The sequence below is a fragment of the Gopherus flavomarginatus genome, chromosome 24 (genome assembly GCF_025201925.1).
Source record: "Gopherus flavomarginatus isolate rGopFla2 chromosome 24, rGopFla2.mat.asm, whole genome shotgun sequence".
Classification (NCBI taxonomy): domain Eukaryota; kingdom Metazoa; phylum Chordata; order Testudines; family Testudinidae; genus Gopherus; species Gopherus flavomarginatus.
This window is the reverse complement of record NC_066640.1, coordinates 15,072,917-15,091,946: the sequence shown is the minus strand read 5'-3', so window position 1 is coordinate 15,091,946 and position 19,030 is coordinate 15,072,917. Positions and strand designations below refer to the sequence as shown.

The following is a 19,030-nucleotide window of genomic DNA, read 5'->3' as shown; positions in this document are numbered from 1 at the left end:
GCTAAGTAGGGTATTGCTGGAAGGATAGCCAGATTTTTACTACACTTGAAAAATTTGAATATCAAACTGTAAGAGACCAAATAACCAAGCGCAGCCAATTTATTGTCTAAAGCAAAGCAAAGCAGCATCTCCATCAACCTGTTTTTTGCAGCCTGCAGTTCACCTTACACGGAGGTTATTGCTGGAAATACGCATTCATAGTCGTCATATTTTTTAGCAGGGCTGTGTACAAGTTAAAAGCACTGTGTGTGTCACTTAAGATCCAACCCAGCCGTTTGTTAACTTGTTCTGCATCTTCCTTTATCTCCTTCACCGGACACCACAGTCCGAGTGCTAGGGGCTGAGAAGACACCTCCCAAGCTGAGGGCAAGGCATTCGTGTGGTCTGGTTTCTGACACGTTCCAGATCTGCCTATGCCAAGTGCTGAGTTGTGCTGTGCAGGATATTGTGGGATATACACCTTGACACAAGTGAGCAGAAGTGAACAGCATTGTGGGAAGAGCACAAACACATGCAGTTACCATATCTGCCCCCATGCTGGGTACAATGTGGCGTGCAATGCCCCTAACCTAGGTATTAGCTAAAAAAGAGGGATGTGAGGGCCTCTTCCGCAAGGCTGCAAAGGGGACACAGAGGTCACCTGTGTAGATAGGCTATCAAGCAATGGCACAACAGCGTTATCTGCAGCCCACACAGCTCTGCCCTCCCTCTCAGCCTCGGAGCTGAAACACAGGATCCTTCTAAAGGGGAAGTGGAGCACAGGGGAGAGTGCCCCAGAAACTCACTTCACAAAGCCCACCAACTACTCAGCAAAGGGAGGGCTCAGAATCCCTTTCACAAACTAAAAAACTGATAAAAGAAAAACCACAGTGGTTCAAGGTGTGCCCATGTCACTGCTCACCGCCTGGCTCGCTGCCCGCCTGCATTTCTACCTCACCACTCTAGACTACAAGCCTTCAGGGCAGGGACCATGTCACTTTACCTGAGGCACACAACACACTGCAGGTGCTACACAAAGAATAAAACCAGCAAGCCAGTATCCTCAGTGGAGGATTTTAATACTCGGCCCATCTGTGTAATATCGGCATGCATTGAGAAATGCCAGTGACACCACAAAACAAGGGGGACTCCAATAACTGTCACTCAGGCTGTGCACTCAAAGCCTCAGAGGTGCCCTTTTGCGATCTCAGGCACTAACGCAGAAATGTAGCTCGTTCATTCTTTTGCCAGCATTTCATTCAACACAAAGTGCTGATTAACACAGGGGTCAGCAACCTTTCAGAAGTGGTGTGCTGTGTCTTCATTGATTCACTCAGATTTAAGGCTTCCCGTGCCAGTCATACATTTTAATGTTTTTAGAAGGTCTCTTTCTATAAGTCTATAATATAGAACTAAACTATGGTTGTATGTAAAGTAAATAAGGTTTTTAAAAATATCCACGAAACTTCATTTAAAATTAAAATGCAGAGCCCTCCAGACCAGTGGCCAGGACCTGGGCAGTGTGAGTGCCCCTGAAAATCAGCTCGTGTGCCGCCTGTGGCAGACGCGCCATAGGTTCCTACCCCTGGACTAACATCTCGCTGCAGGGCCTTGCCTCAGCCATTGAGCCCCATCTAACCAGCAGAGGGAGCCCTTTCCTTCCTGACAAATAGCAGCCAGACAAATCACATCAGATAAACCTTGCCTCTGCAAAGTGCAGAAAGGGATTATTTCAGTTTGTGGCTGAGAGTTTTCACTCACCTTTTTGATTTTACGATATTCCTGTAAAATTTGATCATGGATAGTCTGAAAAAGAAAGAACATCATCAAGTTCTGTGTTTCCCTAAAAACAATACAACTGGAACCTACTTTAGTGAGTGGCACTTTGGGCTTGGCTACACTCGAAACCCCGACGCGCTGCCAGGGGAGCGCTCCCGCGGCAGTGCATTGAAGTGCGAATGTGGTCGCGGCAACAGCACTGGAAGACAGCTCTCCCAGCGCTGCGCTGCACGTACTCCACCTCCCCATGGGGATTAGCTTGCAGCGCTGGGAGCCGCACTCGGGCACTGTTTACACTGGCACTTTGCAGCGCTGGAACTTGCTGCACTCAGGGGGGTGTTTTTTCACACCCCTGAGTGAGAAAGTTGCAGCGCTATAAAGCGCCAATGTAGCCAAGGCCTTTGACTATTCAAAGTTGAGTCAAGTGAGACCCTGACCTCTTTCCCAGAGGTTGCTGTTTATCAAACTATCACATGTAAAGAATTACTGTATATTCCCCCGCCCCCCAGTTTCTTGCACCTGGAATTATTTTGGTGTGTTTTAGGTCCTCTTGGCCCTTTCCAAACTGAAAAGTGGCCAGTTCAGAATTTCCACTACAGCGTACAGGAGATATGCTAACTTAGATGGAAAAAAATAAAAATAAAAAAATGTATATTTGCATTCACATAAAAGAGCTGAATGTTCAATATCAAAAGGAAAAAAAGCAGCTACGATTTAGTGGAGGAGATGTGGCAGGGACAGAGTCTGAAATATGTACAGGTGCCCAACAGTTAGCTGATCCAAAACAAGGGTCTGATCCCTTCAACAGTAACTGTGTTTTACTGAGAGTGGTTTCATTGGCTTCAGTGACTCACTATGGCAATGGCTACATCAATAGCAAGTGCTGGAAGGATCAGGCCCCAAGAATGCTGTTCTTGAGGAGAGCTACCTAGTCTACTCTGCAAGTACCTTAACTTTCCTCCACTGACAAGTGCTGAATTGTTTTACTGTCCCAAGAAAAGCAACAGCAAAACAAAGCATATTTCGGAAGAAGGGAAGGACACTGGAGCAGCACAAGAAGTGCTCTGTAAAGAACAGTTTATTATCCTCAGTGAAATTTATTTTCTCAAGCTAATGAATAGTTAAAGCTCTTAAAATCAGTCTGACAGGTTGAATAATACTCTACTATTAAGATCAAAGAATCAGGAGAAACAGATGACCCCATATTAGCTCACTTTCCACCTTTAATAAGGTCCCATACGGGTGAAATATCATTTTTCTGGCGAGGATGATATACTAATCACTGCCAGCAGGATATGGTTGGGGACACCAATTGTCTCAGTGAGGCTGCTCGTTGTCAACAACTACCACAATATGTGTTTCAACTGAAAGAACACAGGGCTGTTGTACAAACAGCCTGAAAAGTTGTCAGCTGCATGAACGCTCTGCATCCATCAGTTCAGGGCTGTGTACAGTACATTTAATACAATCACACAGTGCCTAATGCAAGTCCGCCCAAGACACCCCAACACGGCGGCCATGTGAACGACAAACAAACCACAGCTCTGTAAGTGGCAGGGTTAAGTTTTCAAACAGAAATTCTTGCTTATACCTTATATTCTTCAGAGCCCTGCGAAAGCTGCTTCAGCTGGGAATCTAACTGGGTGAACCGTCGAGTTATTCTCTCTATCCGGGCGTGCAAGTCTCTGTACTCATTGTACTCTGCATTGAAGTCATTCTTATAACTCTGACGCTGCTCCAAAGAGGAAATGGAGGCATATTTTCTGAAGGGAACAGAGTTTAAACAGCAGTTTACAACAAATCTCTTTTCAAGCAGCAATGTTACTGCAGTTCAAAGAAGGTGGCCAGGCAGGTGCCTGCCTTCCAGGACAAACCATGTTATTTGCATTGCAACAGCACCTGGATGCCTCAGTCAGCACTGGGCCCCCACTGGTCTGGGGACTGCAAGAACACAGAAGACACAGCACTTCCCATGTTAAAAAAGGGAACATATCCCCTTCTTCACCTTCTGAAAATACCTTGCACGAACCGAACACACAGAGTGCCCATGCGTATCCAAAGAGACAGCTCGTAGGTCAGTTAAAAGCCACTCAGTCTAATCAAACACAATTCACCTGACTTTCAGCAGGGCACCTTCTGTCTAGTCCGATATAAGGGACCACTCTTCCCTTTCATCTCCATGTTTGACCTCACATCTGCTTTAACAAGTTTACCATAGGTGACAGCACCAATATCTCACCTTACTCTTTGCAGCAGTGACAGTGGGGGCTGGAGATCTGCCAGGCTAACACAGGTCTTGAGTGACTGAACGAGAACAGTGAAGGACTCTGTATTAAAGGAAGCCTAATTTACAGAGATGCATCACTGAAGTGACTGAATTGACATGTATGTTGTATGCAGTGTTGTGGTAGCCACGTTGGTCCCAGAGTGAGAGAGATGAAAGGTGGGTGAAGTAATATTGTTTATTGGACCAACTTCTGTCGGTGAGAGACAAGTGTTCCAGCTACACAGATTCCTCCTCGGGGCTGGGAAAGGTGCTCCAAGTGTCACAGCTACATATTAGTTTATTAGAGGATATGACTGTTCTCTGTGCTGCAAAGTTGTGGTTTTACTGGGCTACTGACAACAAAACTGCATAGGAGAGATGACACAAAGCGATCACTCCGTACCTGAGCTCTCAATCCTCACCCTCAACATTTTCAAAAAGATGAACCTGGGAACTTAACTTCATAATTTTGCTAGATACTAAGCGTGCATCTACACTAGCACTTTTGTTAGTAAAACTCTTACCAGTTAGAGTACGAAAAAAAATACACCTGACTGACATAAGTTTCACCAACCGGGGTGGACAGTGCTATGTCAGCAGCAGAGGCTCTCCCACTGACACAGCTACCACCATTTGTTGGGGTGGCTGAATGTCGTCAGTGGGAGAGCTCTGTCCCGTCAGCACAGAGTGACTACACAGGAGAGCCTATACTGTGACTCAAATATCAAACATTCAAATCAGACCCAAAGACAAGGTTGAGAATATGGCTGGCAGCTCAGGTGTTCTCTCTGGCTATAACCCCCCAAGGATTCCTCACCCTAGAAAGACATGGTGGCCTATCAGAGGTAACATCCTACATGCATGCTGCATTCAAAGAGTCCTCAATTCCTTCAACAGCAGTGCCAACAGCAGCTCAAAGAACTCAGTTGTGAAGTCCCCCTATACACCAATAAAACCATCACTCTGATTAGAGTATGGGAAACAGTCATACCCTCTAATACACCAAGCTGTGACTGACCATTTTTGCATTGCAGGCAGAATAAAGGATGCCCTCCTCTTCACCTCCTCATGAAGCACAAGGCTGCATGATCCCTGGGTACCCCAAAATGGACCCAATGAAGCTAGAAGAGGGCTGGCAGCACTACCTGCTGTAACACCTAGTTGGAGTTTAAGGCCATACATTTGTGAATTTAGATTCAATTCCTGGGTTTGTGTTTGTTTTTTTAAATAATTTTTACCGAGTTCTAACGTAGAAATCAGAAAATAACTGAGTTAGTCTGTCTTAGTCACTAACTGGTTTTGATGGATAGTTTGGAATTGGACCCCAAGGTAATGATACAATGAAGATACTTACAATAAATAATCTGGCATTTCCGAAGTTGATGTTGGTACACTAGAATTATTGCATGTTCCATTTAAACCTGCAAAAAATAAAAACCCACATTTGCATCAGCCCTACATCTTACAAAGCTACAGTCCAACTTCATATCTCATTTACAAAATGCATTCCTTGTTATAAAAGGATTTGTGGTTCCAGTTTAAACTGACCAAAGAGAGTGTATCAACATTATGAGATTTAGCTAATATTCATCTATTTGCAAATGCGTTGAGCAGCAGACACGTCTCTTAACGTAACAAGTTTATAAATATTGCTGCATGCCTCCCACCAGGGAGAATGTACTAAACCCAGCACTGGTGAACTGCAAAACAAATGAATGCAGTCCAGATGGGCAGATCAGAAAGTTGAGCAGAGTATAATTATTTCCCCTTCTATTCTATACTAGATGCTTTACTGCTATTCACACTATGGATTCCTGGAGGAATGTCAGAATGGGATGAAGGGATATGTTCAACACTGCATTTATAGATTTATTGCTTCATAAAGCAAACCCCTGCTGTCATTCATGCGTGTCTATAGACTAGGCCATCCACTCACAGAGCACAACAGAAACCACTCTGTTCCAGAAAGCTAGGAAAACTGAGAGTTGGGGACAAGCGGAAGTGAATTGGCAAAGGACTAAGACTATGTCTACACTACACAGCTTATAGCAACATGGTTGTGTTGCTATAGCCATGCCAATAAAAGGCATGCAGTGTAGCCACTGTCTGTCAGCTCTCTAGCTAACAAAAAACTTCCATCCCCCACAAGTAGCGTTTGCGTTGTCGGCAGGAGAGTGTTTCTGCCGACAACGCACTGTTCATACTGGCACTCGTCACAGCAAAAACTTGTCTTTCGGGCAAGGAGAGAACTCCTCTGAAAGACAAAAAAGTTTTGTAGTTCAATTGCCAATATAGACATCACCTAAAAATCCCATAAGGTTTTCTTGGGGTAAGAGAATGACACCAGATCTTGGCAGGCATAAGATTTAGGTCCAAGGTAGACTTGACTTCAATTTGAGCTGAACACATAACTATTCCTTTCAGGTGACAAATCTGAGGAACTGTCTCAGATAGAGGTGTCATTAGGAGGTGGTTTTGGAACAAATTAATAAATTAAACAGTAATAAGTCACCAGGACCAGATAATATTCACCCAAGAGCTGTGACGGAACTCAAACGTGAAATTGCAGAACTACTAACTACCACTTAAATCAGTCTCTGTACTAGGTAAGTGGAGGGTAGCTAATATAACACTATTTGTAAAGAAGGCTTCAGAGGTGGTCTTAGCAATTACAGGCCACCAATATTCTTAATTTCAGTAGCAAGCAAATTGGTTGAAACTAAAGTAAAGAACAGAATGATCAGACATAGATGAACACAAGTTTGTTGTGGAAGAGTCAACACAGCTTTTGTAAAGCGAAATCATGCCTCACCAATCTATTAGAATTCTCTGAGGGAATCAACAAGCATGTGGACAAGGGTAATCCAGTTGAAAATGTACTTGGACTTTCAGAATGCCTTTGACAAGGTTCCTCAGCAAAGGCTCTTAAGCAAATCAAGCAGCAGAGGATAAAAGTTATTCTCTCATGGACCAGTAACTGGTTAGTGGTCACTCAAAACTGCCCTCTGCTGTTCATTCCCTCTGAAGCATCTGGCCTCGGGCACACAGGATGGCTATGTTCTTATGACCACCTCAGGGGAGGATACCCCATAGGCAGTGGGAAATTAACTTGAAAGGTTAGAAGTGTGCACTGCTCTGATAGGCCCTACTAGGAAGTCAGCTGCAGTCTGAGAGAAAGCAGCAAGTTGCAGAGACAAATGGGGGTGGCTTCAAAGCCATAGAAGTGAGGGTGTACTCATCCTATTCTGGAGAAGTACAATGTGCTTCAAAGCAAATGAGTCAGCAAAGCAAGTAGAATCTGACTATATATTGATCTTGTAATACAGAAAAAAGAGTTACATAGGAATGGTAACATATTCCCCAAGACCCACATTTATAGCACCAGCTACAACTACTTTGGTGTTTTCATCCCCCCTAAAATTCCTCTGGAATAGTTACCCCAAAGCTACTTCTGAAGTAATAAATCCTGTCCTAGGATGAGCTGCCCAATGCTCCCTTTTAAGATACATTCCTGTTGGAGGTTGTACCAAGACTTCCCTAAGGCGAAGAAAACCATACCAGGAACAGGAAGGGGACAGAAGAACTATCAGCAGGAGTACAGCAATCTTGATTTCTGATGGTGAGCGGACAGAGTCCTCCCCACCAAATTACTTACCTACCTGAGCATGGGTTAGTAAAGTGAAGGACTATTTGGGACAAGGGTAAGAAGCAAAGCAGAGAGGAGAGAAAAATAAATCAGAGGTTCATTTTGCCCTTGAGTGCCACCTACTGTCTAACTCAGGAGACCCCGATGTGGTCTTCATCTCCAACTAAAACAATCTGCAAGGACAAACTCAACTTCTATACAAGGCATCTGGGAGGCATGGAGGTGAACCTAGCCAGATTTACCCAACCAGTTACAATGCTGAATCTATGCATCACCTACTACATTTTGTTTATGGTTACTTACGATCTCCAATCACTTGGAGCACTGCTAGGAATTGTGGAAAATAAGTTACTTTATTAATGTATAGATATGACGTATCTGGGACAAGTCAAGAAGAAACAACGAGCCCAGTTCCCGTTAATACAGCAACAAGTCAGAACTGCAAAACTGCTGTTTTACCACTTTTCTACCTTACACTTTAAAAATCCCAAACCAGAAAGTAAGTAGCTCATTTAAAAAAAACAAAACACAAACTGTAATATTTTGCTACTGAACAAGTAGTGTCAGGAAAATAGCATGTATTTTCTGCATGACTTATGCCAAAAATCAAGACGACAGTCACACAGACAAAAGCAACAGGAAGAGAAGAAATTCACAGAACAGTGAAGCGCACAGTAAATAGGATCAAAATAGTAAAATGAGGTTTGATGTAATAATGGAAAGCACCTGAAGTACCAAAACCTTCCCCATTTATAATGGTCAGAACAGCCTACACGAGAGCAGTTAAAATCACTTGTCAACAATCAGATCCTGTGTACATGAACTGCTTTGGCTGGTATGGGGAAAATTACAAGATTTAATATCTTCTCTATTGAGTTCACCTATATTGAACTGGAAGGTTTGTTCTCTAAAACAAGTGTGTACCTTTATCAAAAACAGTTCATTCTATTTTTCACTTGTATTTGGGCTTTAACAGAATGTATCTTCTGTAAAAGATAAACTATTCAAAAGAAAGGAATTTATATGCACTCTCATGCATCAAAGGTGGAGAGGGTTTAGTGTGGTTAAAAATGGAGTTTAATTAGAAGTCATGAGGTAAAATTAAGGGAAAAGGCTGGATGTAATGTATAATTTAGTGACAGGTCCGAGAGTCTTGAACTACTATTTCCAAAGGCTGCAGCAGAAGCAGTATCACTTGAGACATTATAAATTAGACTTGACAAAGTAGTAGCAAACAGGAAACACGACTGCACTAGCAGGTGAATGGATTAGATTAGCCAACAGACGTTTTCCCATGTAATTTCTGTGAATCTACACAGTAAGTAATCTCTGAAACACTGTACTGGAGTTGTTTTTTCCATTCTTCCTTTTTTAACACTTGAGATGTTGGTAGCTTTGTCCATCCTTGAGAAAATTAGATCAGGTAAATAATGAGATAGACAGTATAAGGTTCATTATTGCGAGTCCTAACAACAACAGGTATCATGTTAAGTTTATCTATAGCTTCTGTTGTATTCAACATTAAAAGACTTTGATGTGACTAGTTTTTCCATTATGGAGTTAAAATCAACACAATCAACAATATGAAAATGCAAATCCATTGGGAAATAGAGTGGCAGCTATAAGTACTCAGTTGCAAACTGGTATTCAGACCAGAATGACTATCCATGTACTAATACAAGGCTTAATTTAATTAGGAGAAACTTGACAGTCAGAAGTAGATTCCAAAGCCATATAAAATAAAAAAAGTTAAACAGGAAAAAAGTTTGATATACTCTGCACAGAAAGCCCATATGTGATCTAGATAGAGACCGTGAGAGTGTTTCACTAGCAAATCTATAGGCAGGACACTGTTTCTGTTCAAAAACCATCATACAATCTATACCAATATTTTTCACGCAGCCATTTGTTCATACAGGCAGGCAGAGAGTTTCAAAATTCACATACCTGTGACACCCTTGGAGGTATTAATTTTTAAGTCACCTTTCTTGATTAGTTCACAGTCCTGCTTCTCCTCTTTGCATTTTTCTTCACTTCTCTCTTTCCTCTCTTTTTCTTTGTGCTTTTTGGATTTTTTCTTTGTTTTCACATACAGTGAGCTACAGTTGTGTTTGCTTGTTTGGGGACAGTCTGTTGACAAAGGATTAGTCAATCTGTCAGTTGCCTCTGGGTTCTCACAGTCTCTGCCATTGTGACTTAGGTCACTGCTGACATCGGAAAGGGGGTCATGAGGCCTTGGAAGCTCCAGAACTGGTAAGTGAGAGCCGGAGCTGACAGAATCGGCCACAGCCGACTGCACCGCAGGAGCAGGTGCATCTTTCCCGTTCGAGGAGTTCAGTTTCCCATTGAAAGTGGGCTGAGTTCTATGGGCCAAGTGAGATATCCTAGGCTTTTTGTTGGCTAGTGGATCAATGAATTCCAGAGGCTGGGATCGTTTCTGAGGACAAAGAAAAACATTCTTTTAAAGACTAATAAGACAGTGATTTCAAATCAGTCATTTGCTTTAAATATTCTGCTTCACCAGTAGGTGGCATTGCTGTATCAATAAGCAAACAAAAAAGTCACTAGACCAGAAATAAAAAAATTAAGTACTTTGGCCAGCAGCCCAATGCAGAAAGGCATTCAATAAACATTCTCCTTCGGGGGCGTATGTGTGTGTGTGTGTGGAGGGGGAACAGACGCAGTCATATTATAACTTTCCATTCCATTAGTATCTCCGGAGGATACTAAACAGTAGCTACTAAAGTTAGACATTTCTAATATCAGCAGGTCCAGATAACTTGCATCCAAGAGTGTTCAAAGAGCTAGCTGAGAAGCTTGCTGAACCATTAAAGTTGATTTTCAGTAAGTACTGGAACCTGGAGAAGTTCCAGAAACCTAGAAGTAAACTAATGTTGTACCAATACTTAAAAAGGATGAAGAGGATGACCCAAGTAATCTTAGGCCTATCGGTAACATATAGCACTCAATTAAAGAATAAAAGGAGGATAATCTAATTAATGCAGTCAATACGGGTTAATGGAAAACAGATCCTGTATAACCTGATATCTTTTTCTGATGAAATTACAAGTTTAAGGAATAAAGGTGATAGTGCTGATGAGACTTCTGTAAGGTGTATGACTTGCAAAATCCATGACATTTTGATTAATAACCACAACGATGTAAAATTAATGTAGCACACAGTAAGTGGATTGAAAGATGGCCAACAGATGAGTCTCAAAATGGAATTGTAAACCGGGAATCATCTAGCAGCTGTGTCTTAGTGGGTTACCATAGGGATCAGTTCTTGGCTTGATGTTATTAACGTTTTTATTAATGACCTGGATAGACACAAGGAGCTCATTCCATTTAACTTAAACACAAAAGTTAAGGGATGACTTGATTAGAGTCTGTAAGTCCCTGCATGCAGAACAAACATTTAATATTGGGCTCCTCACTCGAGCGAAGACAGGTCTAACATCCTCCACTGGCTGGAAGTTGAAGGAACACAAATTCAGATTGGAAATAAGGGGCACATTTTTTAACAGTGAGTGTAATTAGCCACTGGAACAATTTACCCAGGCTTTTGGGGGATGCTTCATCACTGGCAATGTTTAAATCAAGACGGGATGTTTTTCTAAAAGATCTGCTCTTGGAATTATTTTTGGACAGGTCTCTGGCCTGTGTTATACAGGAGGTCAGACAAGAGGATCACAATGGACCCTTCCAGCCTTAGAATCTATGAATCCAATGCAAATCCATCAAGCTGTCTCACCGGAGACTCCAGATAGGACACAAGCTTGTGCCTTACAGTATAAGCTGCCAGCCTTCAATCCAATACAAGGAGAAACCTGATTCTGCTCCCCAAGCAGCTAATTCTCTTAGAGACCCTATAGTAACTGCACAGCCACACAAAAAAGGAGTGGGAGTGCTACACAGGACTAGAAGGCCCTTGCCCAGAGAGGCTGTATGAGCAAGTGGATAGAGAAAGCTTATAGACTCAGACTTCAGGGTCAGAAGGGACCAATATGATCATCTAGTCTGACCTCCTGCACAAAGCAGGCCACAGAACCCTACCCATCCACTTCTATAACAAACCCCTAACTTATGTCCGAGTTATTGAAGTCTTCAAATTGTGGTTTGAAGACCTCAAGCTGCAGAGAATCCACCAGCAAGTGACCCCTGCCCCACACTGCAGAGGAAGGTGAAAAACCTCCAGGGCTTCTGCCAATCTGCCCTGGAGGAAAATTCCTTCCCGAACCCGAATATGGCGATCAGCTAAACCCTGAGCATGTGGGCAAGATTCACCAGCCAGCACTCAGGAAAGAATTCTCTGCAGTAACTCAGATCCCATCCCATCCCACATCCCATCACTGACCACTGGGCATACTTATCTGCTGGTAATCAAAGATCAATTGCCAAAATTAAGCGCTCTCATCATACCATCCCTTCCATAAACTTATCAAGCTTAGTCACAGACATACTATTATGCTCTCTGCCTCTCCTGTAGAAGCCCAAACCAACCCGTCAGTCTCTTTCCAACTTTTTTGTTTCAAATTTCACCCAGTTGGAGCAAAGCTACCACCATGCAAGGGGTAATGGAACACTAACAAAACAGAGGGCTGCAATCTCTTCTGTCTGGAGAGCATATCCAATAAGTATTTGCCAAAGATGCTGCATTTGCAAAACACCCACGTAGGATAATGGCAAAGGAGGAAGCATATTCAGTGGTTAGAGCTCCAAGAGTCAGGATTTCTGGATACTACTCCAGACCAATACTGACTTACTCTGTGGCCTTCGGTTAGTCACTTGAACTTTGTGCCTCAGTCTCTTCCCCTATAAAATAGGGATAATATCCTTCCCCACCTCAAAGGGATTCAAGGAAGGTGAAGCGGGCCCAAGGCTGAATGTTTGTAAAGAGCTGTGTGTTCACAGTACAAAAGATGCTAGAGAAATGCAGAAACATAAGCACTTAAATCTTAACAACTACTGACATATGGAAAACTCCTGGCAGGCTGGAAGTAGAGAGAAGGCAGGAATTTTCCACTTGCCCTTTGAGACCTATTGGGATGGAGTTCTGAAGATAATGCTTTGAGAAAATGCCTGTCAGTGATAAATCCACTGTTGATGGATGAGGGTAACTAACCACATCTGCATCTTAAATCAGGTGGTTGTTGGGGATTACAGGTTAGCTTAGAAAGAGTTACACTGTGAAAGAACCTTTTTTCAGTCAATGTACAAAAAGCTTAGCTTGGAGCCAGCAGCTATGGCTGCCAGCCCAAATCCAGTTTCAGAGGCAGCCAAATTACCTTGGATAGCCTTCAGTACCACAGTGTACATTTACCTTGCTGCAAAAGGCTGCACAGAATCTGAGGCAGGATTATTTAGAACCCACTGGAATATTGGAGAAGTTTTGATTGTGTTTCTTTGGGATATTTAATGATTATTCTTACTGTCTCAGACAGGACTGTTGTGTTTGCAAGTGGAATTTTTATTCCTTCCAAGTGCATTTGGAATCTCAGCTCCTTTGATGGAAATCATCCAATTAGCTTTCTTCTTCCAGTTAATTCCCCACATTTGCCCACTCGAGAAGGCCCAAGAATGCTTGGTGACACGAAGTCCTGCTTTCCAGACTAGTTACAATCAGGAGGGATGTGGAGAGGAAATATGCACTCTGCCAAGGATTTATGGGGCAACCACATCACTTCCTCAATGCCTCCTCATGGCTTTTCAATACTGTTACCGCCTCTTTGCTACAAGGTGCAGGGCTGTGCAGATAGAGGAGACTACAAGCAACCCCCAATAAGTGTGACTCACAGATTCTGGTGTCCGCAGATCCTGACAGATGAAAACAAACCAAATAAATAGCCAATTTTTACTCACCTTAAACGAAGGCCTGTATTATAGTTAACAGCAACACCTTTATTTTCTTGGATGAAACATACTAAATAAATACTTATTTTAGAAAAAGTTCAATTTGAGAATGAGGTACACAGCAAGCATAGTGAAAGCCCCAGAGTGTGCTGCAGCAATCTTGATGTGGGACGTTACTGAGCAGCAAGATGGTGCACTATAGATTCACACATGGACTTGCTGCATAGTACCTTGCATGCAGACAAGCCCTTAGTTGTGCTTGGGAGTTGGTCATTACTGGCTGGCTCTACATTATTGGTAATTTTCAAAAATTTCAAAAAGTGTTTAAGTCCCAGAGAAGCAGAAGTGCCACAGGATTTCAATAAGCATTCCAAAGCATTTAAGAGGCGAGGTTAAGAATCTTACAGGCTGCTGGCTGCTGACCCACAGAGACAGCACAGCACAGCACCTTAGGAGGGGAAATGGATTAGCGTGCCGCTCACAATAATGCTCTACCTTTGTGCAAAGCTTTATAGTCGGTTAATCTTCATCACTCTTGTGCAGTAACTATGTCCAGTTTTACAGATGGGCAACCAGAGGTTGAACCACCTCCCGAAAGCCCAACACTGAGCCAGTTGTTGGGTTTAAACTGTGATGGCTCCAGGCCCTGTGCTAATCACCAGACACCAAGCTACCCCACACACTAGCCCCGGCAGTTCACCCACCTACCTGAGGAGGGGAAGAGGAGTTCACATTGCCTTTTGGGGGACTCAAGGAAGGAGCGTCTCCCACAAAACTGCTAACATTCTGGGGCTGACAGAGCTTCCTGAAAAACAGAATGTATGGTGGTTTACACCCTGTACCTTAGGGACAAAAAAGCATCAGGTGGCACTGAAGACCCTCCTCTAGCATGAGAGGATCATCTCAAAGTTATTCAATAAATCTGCACCCATAGTAACGCTCATGTTTGATAATCCCATACAATTGGCCTGGAGGTCTAGTGGCAGAAGTAGTTGCAAGCTCTAAGGGCCAGCGGGGACTTTAGCATTCCAACTTGGCAAATACTGCAAACAGCAATAGCTGGCGTGGGAGAAAGCCCTCCTTACCTCAGGGACAGCTGCTACTCTGCCCTTAGAAAGGGAAAGGCAGACTCCAGACGAGTCAAATCTCTAGGAAGGGAAACCAAGTTCAAGATGTACAAAACTGCCCAGTAAAATACTGAGGGTACCAAAATATTGAAGGAATCTCCCTCTTTCCCCAACATCGGCTTGTTCATCACAAGAGAACAGGCCCATGCAGTGCCTCTAAGGGTAGAGTCAATAGAGCAGTGAGTACCCCTGCCTGAGAGACTGGAGTCAGCATTCCCTGATGGGGAGGTAGCTTATTTTCTTCACATTTACCCTTCGGCTTGTTTTCCCTGATGCCTAGACCTAAAAATTGCTACTGTAGAAATTCATTCTACTCTAACAAAATTATTCCAGGGGCATGCCAGATAAAACATTTATATTAAAACGAAAAAAAGTCAAGTGACTGTACTGGAGGCCACAGTGAGTTCTAGCCAGTGCTTGAAGACTGATGGATGCCCTTTAGTAACCAGAATTCATTTAGATTCTCACTGACTTTTCAAACGTTTTTAAGTCTTGTAGGGTTAAGGTCGTCTTTCAAAAAATTAATCAAAGCAGAGACATTCTTACTGGGTCCTTGCTTTGAAAGTAAGTTCAAGTGTTAAATGGAGAAAATATCTCCCCATTAGGAGAGCATTTTAGTCCAGAGAGGGTGGGACAATTATCCCTTAAAAGTGAACCATTGGGGTGGTTAGGGGAAGAAAAGTGGCATCTCTAACAAGAACCTCATTGATCTGTTATGCACCAGGCACATTTAAGGCTCCATAATAAATACCCTTTAAACTTGCACCTCCCAGCTGATTGCTCCAAGTGCTGCACTTGCAGTACTGTCTCAAATAAGATGGCAACCTCTTGCATCAAAGCAAGATACTACAGTTCATTTTGATTGCTAAATCCATCATCCACCTTTTAAGTATCAGGCTAATTTTTCTATGCAGTTCCACAGCTCCCAGAGTAAGTTTCAGAGAACATTAACTTTGCCCTGGGACTTTTCCAGCATGAGCCAGAGAACCCATGTCTTAAATCACTCAGGAAATAAATGTCTTCTACTGAATCAGGTTGCATCTGTAAACGAGTTAACTCTGAAGAGGATTTAGAACAAAGAAGGTTTTACTGCAGCAGTTCTACAACCCACATGTCAATGTTAAGTACCAAGATCTAAGTTTTCCCATAAAATGATTCAATAGATAGTTTTAAATTGACGAATGTTATTTTTTTAAATTTATTTATTTTGCAAATCTAGAAAACTACTACAGAGATATCTGCAAAATTTCAGAGGAACTTGTTTCTTTCCCTTACCTGAAGCTTTGATTACACACCAGCAATACTTCAGCAGTTAATTTTCATGTTTAAAGCCACATCCTCTTAAATAAGAGATTTAAACTAAATGAAGTGACAATATAAACCAAACAACCATGCCTCAGTGGTAACGGTCATCAAGAAACATGCTTGAGTGGACGGTAATTTGTACACCTATGAAGGGGACTAGCGGCAATGCATATAGGTTACAACTAACTAACATTTTAAAGTCAGTTTCTCATGTACTAGCCTCAAGTACGACCAATTCGCCTCCTCAACTAGTTAACAAAAGCAATTCCAGAATGTCTCTCTTCACTGAAATGAACAGTATTCAAAAAGGGATAAAGCCACTGAATCCAATGCACAGTATAAGTTGCTAACACTCAGACCTGGCCTACAGTTAAAATTTAGGCTGACAGTAACCTGCTCAGGGCCAGGGGTGTGAAGAATTTGCACCTAAGCACCATAGCTATGCCAACCTGACCTAGTGTAGACACAGTTAGGTCGGCAGAAGAATGATTCCAATAGACCTAGCTACCATTGCCTGGGGAAGTGGAGTTACTATAGTGACAAACAGGCCCCTTTAATTGCTATCGTCTGCATCTACACTAGCGCTTAGTGTAGTACAGCTGTCGTGCCATTACTATGCTGCTCTAGGGCCCAGAGCAGAGACATGGTCTCCAAAGACTGCGCTACAGCACAGCGGGAAAGCTGGAAAAAGGAAGCAACACTGGAAAAAGCAAATCAACCCAACATTAATTTTGTTAGAAACCATTTAAAATGCCTGAAGCTGGGTTATTAGAGCAATTCCTAACCCATCCCAAGTGTTTTGTGAGCATAAAAACAAAGAGCTAGGGTGGTGACAAAGGATATTTAACAATTGGACAGAACTAAGCAGCAGTTGAGGTCACCATGGCAAAACTATGTAAAACCCTGCATCTGGTGTCTGTGCTCTCTGAGAATGTTTTTCTACCAGCTTCAACGCGACATGTTTTTTCCATTTTGTAGTCTCATTACCTGCACTGGCTGAGCGAGTCTTTGTTTGTACAGTTGAATACATCCTTTCCAGGGTTTATTTTTAGATTGCTGCATAACTGAATGCCACAATTCGAGCAAAGCAGTAAACACTTCTCTACTAGGAAGAATCAACTTTTTTTTTTTTTTTTTTTAATAAAAAGCCATACAGACCGTGCGGATAGTTGTAATTTTCCATTTAACTATAATTCAGCACGAAGGATGTTTAAATTGGTTACAACACACCAGTTTGAGTTTTCCTAAGTATGCCAAAGAACATTTAGTGTTACAGACTTTGTTGGTTTAAAAAGTCTCATCTTCAAGCCAACTGTGCTTTCAAATCACAGAAACGGTTCAAACAAAAAGCTATATTTTATATTAACCAAAATCACAACGGAAATAAGTCTCAAAACAAGTCCAGATCAAGTCTTTACCTGCACAAACAGCACATACTGAGAAAAACACACAGAAACCAGAAGTGGGACTACAAACCTGTAGAACAGAGTGGAGTCCCCTAAAAGATCTGTAGGGCTCGTTGTAATTTAAGGAGTATAGCTGCAAAGGTTGGATGAGAGTCTCTTCTGGGAACTCCCAGATTGAGGGAGACTTTCAATCCTAGGGACAAGTACCTGATGAAGTGGACAGATTCTAACAGTCTGCTTACTGCCCTCCCCCAGCAATAAACATGTTTTCACTCCTTCTGCCTGCCAAATAGAGGTTCCAATCCCACAGGCTTTAATGAGACAAGACTCAAAGGCCTGAAAAAACAGCTGGAAACAGAGAAGCCATCCTAGCTGCCTCTATGAGGGGCTGCTAGTAAATAAGGAAATGTACAAGGTAAGAGGCTTCTGTCCAGGTGGACACCTAGGCAGTGAAGGCTAGGTAAATGGGCAGAGGGGGGATGGCTGCCATATGCAGAGCTACACTGCCTTGTTTGCTTTAATCTCCATCCACATGAGGTTTAACATGATTGATCCTGAGTCATAGTTAACCCTGGGTTACCTGGCACAAACTGTAGCATAGCAGGCACACAATTAAGAGACTTGTGTTTGGACACAAAGTGTGTTAGATTGTTCCATCTAGAACAATTTATGTTAAACACGACCAAAACCTGTACACACAGATAGGGCTCAAGAGGATTAAAATAGAAGCTGCCATAAAAAGACACAGTCATTATTGGGAGGGGAACATCCAGAAGAGCAGTGAACACAGTAGCTGAGCAGCATGTCAGGGCAGAAGGGGGAAATCACATCACTGGATAACCTGTCCTCAGGGGAAGGGACTAACAGAAGTCTGTGCACAGAGGACAGCAAGGCAACAAAGTGACATGTATGGGGAGGGAACATTAAACGAAGAGCCAAATTTGGAGAACTACAGCCCTCGCTAACTAAATTCTCTTCCAGGAGTTCTAAATAATCATTAACTTCCCATCTAAGGAATGGCTTTTCCTTTCTTCCAATATTTTCCCTGTGGCTTGCGTTTTCATTGGTTAAGAATACAGTGACATGTAACTTGTGAAATTCCTACGTTTACTAGAGACCGCATATGGTTTTGATGCTCTTGAGCACATTCACCAGCAAAATTTAGTAGCAGATTAAATAGGTTGCATGTTAGAATCAAATACTTGACACTATGAACCAGATCTGCTTGATGTAGTTCTATTGACTTCACTGAGCTACCCTGATTTACACCAGCCTCTGGCTCACTATTCATAGGTCCAAATTAGTAGATTAGTAAGAGATCCAGCTAGAAGATGACATCAAAGTGTGGAACAATTACCGAACAAGTATCCTCTTCAGTAATTGCTGATCTCCTTCCAAGTAGCCAGGCCAATCTTTCTGTACATCTTTGTACATACAATCTTTCAATGTGTAAGTGCCGTCCTTGGCACTCAGATTTGCCACCTGAAATAGAAAAGTAATTTGTGAAAAACCATTAGGGTTTCACTTTCACACATTTTTACAAAAAAAATTCAAAAAAATCTGAATGCAAAGCTTCAGCAGATTTACTGAACCAGTTAGTCGTAAGTGTCAATAAGCACCAGGATTAATATTTGCTTCCAAATTATTTATCCAACTGTCTTCTTTTTTG

At 42.4% G+C, this 19,030-nt stretch overlaps 1 protein-coding gene across 1 annotated transcript in view; it reads right to left on the bottom strand.

Annotated features, from left to right (window-relative positions):
- The window catches only part of ELL (elongation factor for RNA polymerase II), an 81,623-nt gene that overhangs the window by 4,669 nt on the left and 57,924 nt on the right, over window positions 1–19,030 (bottom strand). The window contains exons 6-11 of the mRNA XM_050934392.1: window positions 18,719–18,843; window positions 14,232–14,328; window positions 9,618–10,107; window positions 5,379–5,445; window positions 3,350–3,521; window positions 1,741–1,785 (exon numbers count right to left, since the gene is read on the bottom strand). Of these exons, the coding sequence (XP_050790349.1) occupies window positions 1,741–1,785; window positions 3,350–3,521; window positions 5,379–5,445; window positions 9,618–10,107; window positions 14,232–14,328; window positions 18,719–18,843 (996 nt within the window). The remainder of the gene's footprint in view (window positions 1–1,740; window positions 1,786–3,349; window positions 3,522–5,378; window positions 5,446–9,617; window positions 10,108–14,231; window positions 14,329–18,718; window positions 18,844–19,030) is intronic.